This window comes from Tupaia chinensis, unplaced genomic scaffold (genome assembly GCF_000334495.1).
Source record: "Tupaia chinensis unplaced genomic scaffold, TupChi_1.0 Scaffold000037_21, whole genome shotgun sequence".
Classification (NCBI taxonomy): Eukaryota; Metazoa; Chordata; class Mammalia; order Scandentia; family Tupaiidae; genus Tupaia; species Tupaia belangeri.
This window is the reverse complement of record NW_006159480.1, coordinates 1-3076: the sequence shown is the minus strand read 5'-3', so window position 1 is coordinate 3076 and position 3076 is coordinate 1. Positions and strand designations below refer to the sequence as shown.

General features: G+C 37.9%; 1 protein-coding gene across 1 annotated transcript in view; it reads right to left on the bottom strand.

Moving 5' to 3' along the window:
* LOC102495909 (olfactory receptor 4F15-like) overlaps positions 1-782 on the bottom strand; it is a 1329-nt gene extending 547 nt beyond the window's left edge. Inside the window, exon 1 of the mRNA XM_006140554.2 lies at positions 4-782. Coding sequence (XP_006140616.1) covers positions 4-779 — 776 coding nt within the window. The 5' untranslated portion in view covers positions 780-782. The remainder of the gene's footprint in view (positions 1-3) is intronic.
* Between the last annotated feature and the right edge of the window lie 2294 nt (positions 783-3076).

Genomic DNA, 3076 nt, shown 5'->3' with positions numbered 1-3076 from the left:
CACACGTAGAGAAACATGCATGGCATAAAAAACAAAATCACTACTGTGATGTGAGCGGACAATGTGACGAATGCTTTGGATAAGTCACCTGAAGAACGTTTCCAGACGGTAACCAAAATGAAAATATAAGATATGATTAAAAAGAAGAAGGTAGCCATGGATATAAGCCCACTGTTAGCAATGATTACAAACTCTAGCTTGTAAGTATCTACACAAGCAAGTTTCATGACACGAGGAAAATCACAGTAAAAACTATCTACTTTATTAGGACCACAAAAAGGCAAGTTTATGACAAAAACAAACTGAGATACAGCATGGATTATCCCCACTATCCAGGCAGCAACTACACAAGAAATACACATTTTGGGGCTCATGATGGTCAGGTAATGGAGAGGCTTACAGATTGCAGTATACCTATCATATGCCATGCCTATGAGCAGCACCATCTCAACTCCCCCCATGATATGAATAAAAAATATCTGTGTCATGCATTTTGGAAAAGAAATGATGTTGCAGTTAGTGAAAAGATCAGAGATCATTTTGGGAACGGTGGTAGAAGAAAGACCCAGATCAAGAAGAGAGAGGTTGGCCAGTAGAAAGTACATGGGGGAGTGTAAATGAGAATCAATAATTACTGTGAAGACAATGAAGAGGTTTCCCAGGATAATTCCCACGTAGAACACAGTAAAGAACCAAAAGAGGAAAAGATGCATCTCCAATGAACTGGAAAGTCCAATCAATACAAATTCAGATACCACAGAGTCATTTACTCCATCCATTGACTCATTTGTAGAGAAGAGGGTGAAGTATGCTGAAGACAGAAAATAAAGACTTGAGAAATATGAATACTATGTGTTGATTACTCATTGATGATTTTGTGGAAAATATATACTAAGTGCTGAAATGTGAAACTAGAAAACACTCTAAGAAGGAAGATAAAAGAACAAAAAAAGTGAGATAATCAGAAAATAAGAAAGAGAAGGAAATAAATCATCTGGGGATATAGCAAGTAAAAGGGAGAATTAGGGGGCCAAGAAGCACATTCCCTCAGCAGAGCTCTCTCTTTAGTATGCTTATCGCACAGTAATTCTGGCTTCTTTAGACTTGTCTGTGTATATCCAGCACAGTACTTTCCATGTCACTAATATTCAACCATATTAATCACAGTTGTCTGAACGTACTCCTAGATAATATACTCTCTAATCAATCTTTTCCTTCACACTTGAGCAACCTCAGGCATTAGTCACACATAAAATAGTGACCATGCAAAGAGGGGGTGAACACTGAGTCTAAGAGACACAGCAACCAGCATAAAATGCTCATTAACCAGCCACTGATGTGGTGGCTAACGTGGTGGGTCCCCTATGGTCAGCTGCAAAGGTTTAAGTCCTGGACCCAGTGGTCTAAAAACATGCCAGGAGCATGTGTGTGCATGCCCCAAACCCTAACAGGATGGAGGAATGGTGGAGGGACTGTGGTGTTACCATTCCCCACAGGAAATGATTTCTCCTTTCCCTCTCAGTCTCTCTCTTGGCAAGAGCATGAGCCCTCTGGCAAAATGAAACAATCTCCAGTGGCTTATCCCTCTGATAATTTCCAATACTTGTGATTCCAACCAGACATTCATTCAGAATTAAGACTCACTTTTAATTAAGTGAAACACCTAGTTCCAAGGAAAGATTATCTGAAGACTTGGAGAGGGCTGTGTAGTACTTAGGACTGAAAGAAATTCTAGTGACATTGAAAGTTTTTCTCTAGAATTAATGCCTTTAGCAATCTGAATGTGAAGCTGAGAAATAATAGTGTCTTCACTGAACTAAAATAATTTTATGCTTTACTAGGTGTCCCAGAGAGTCATAAAGATAAGGGTCATGATAGCAGATAATTAAATATTTAAACTTAGTGCCACTAAAATGCTATTTGAAGTGAATAAAATTGCTGCCAACTACTTTTTGGAGAGAACAACTTTTATAATTGCATAGGTTAAAGATATCTACTTATAACATACATTTGGATCTATTTATTATCCGATGTAATGTGAACAATTAGAAGTATATTTTGGAGTAATAATAAGATGTGAGAACCCTAATAAGCATTGGAGAAAGGGGAAGATTTATATAGAATGAATGTGGCCAGTACAGATCATGCAATATGGATTTGTTGACATGTTCAGTGAATTATTGGACAACAATTGGCTACAAAAGAATGTGTTTATTGGCGTCAGCAGATGGTGTAGCAGTTAATGTCACTGGACTCCCACATGGCCAGTGGCTTGAAAACCACACCAGGCATGTGTGCGTGCGTGCCCAAGATCCCGGGAGGGAATGGAGGAGAGGAGATTGCAGTGTGGCCATTTCCACTTGGGGGTGATTTTTCACTTTCTCTCTCACTGTCTCTGTCTCTCGGTCTCTGACGAGTGCACATATAGGCAAAAACCTCTAAAAAACTCCCTCAAAAACGAACAAAAAAAGAATGTGTTTATGTGTTTTATGTGACATGTTATTTATATGTATATGCTGTAAAGTATATGTTTCTCTTTTAAAAATAAGTTTATGAGTAGCATATGTTTTTCTTTTTAAAATAAGTTTATGAGTATTTTCAGGTGATAGTTTTTTTTTTTTCTCTGCTATAGGGTACATGTGCTCACCAGAGAAAGACAGAAAGAGAGAGAGAGAGAGGGAAAGTGAGAAATCACTCCCACTCCTGGGTGTGGATGGGGGTGGTCCTCCATTCTTCTCTCAGGACTCTAAGGATGCATACACATGTCCCTGTTGTGTTTCTCAAGCTGCTGGGTCCAGGATTCAAACCATGGAATTGGCCATATAAGATTCAGCTCCCTTAACCATCATACTTTGGCTGGCCTCTTAAGAAGATAGCTTTAGATAAGAGCATTTTAGGTAATTTTAATATTAAAAGGTTGACCATATATATTTGTATTTTTCTATTCTGGTCATGAATTTGCATTAAAAATTATAAAATGTAAATTAGAGGAAAACAATAGAAGAGAAAGAGGGAAAATAAAAGAAAAACATACTTTCAGATTTATGGGGTGAGTGAAATCTATCACCTATCTATT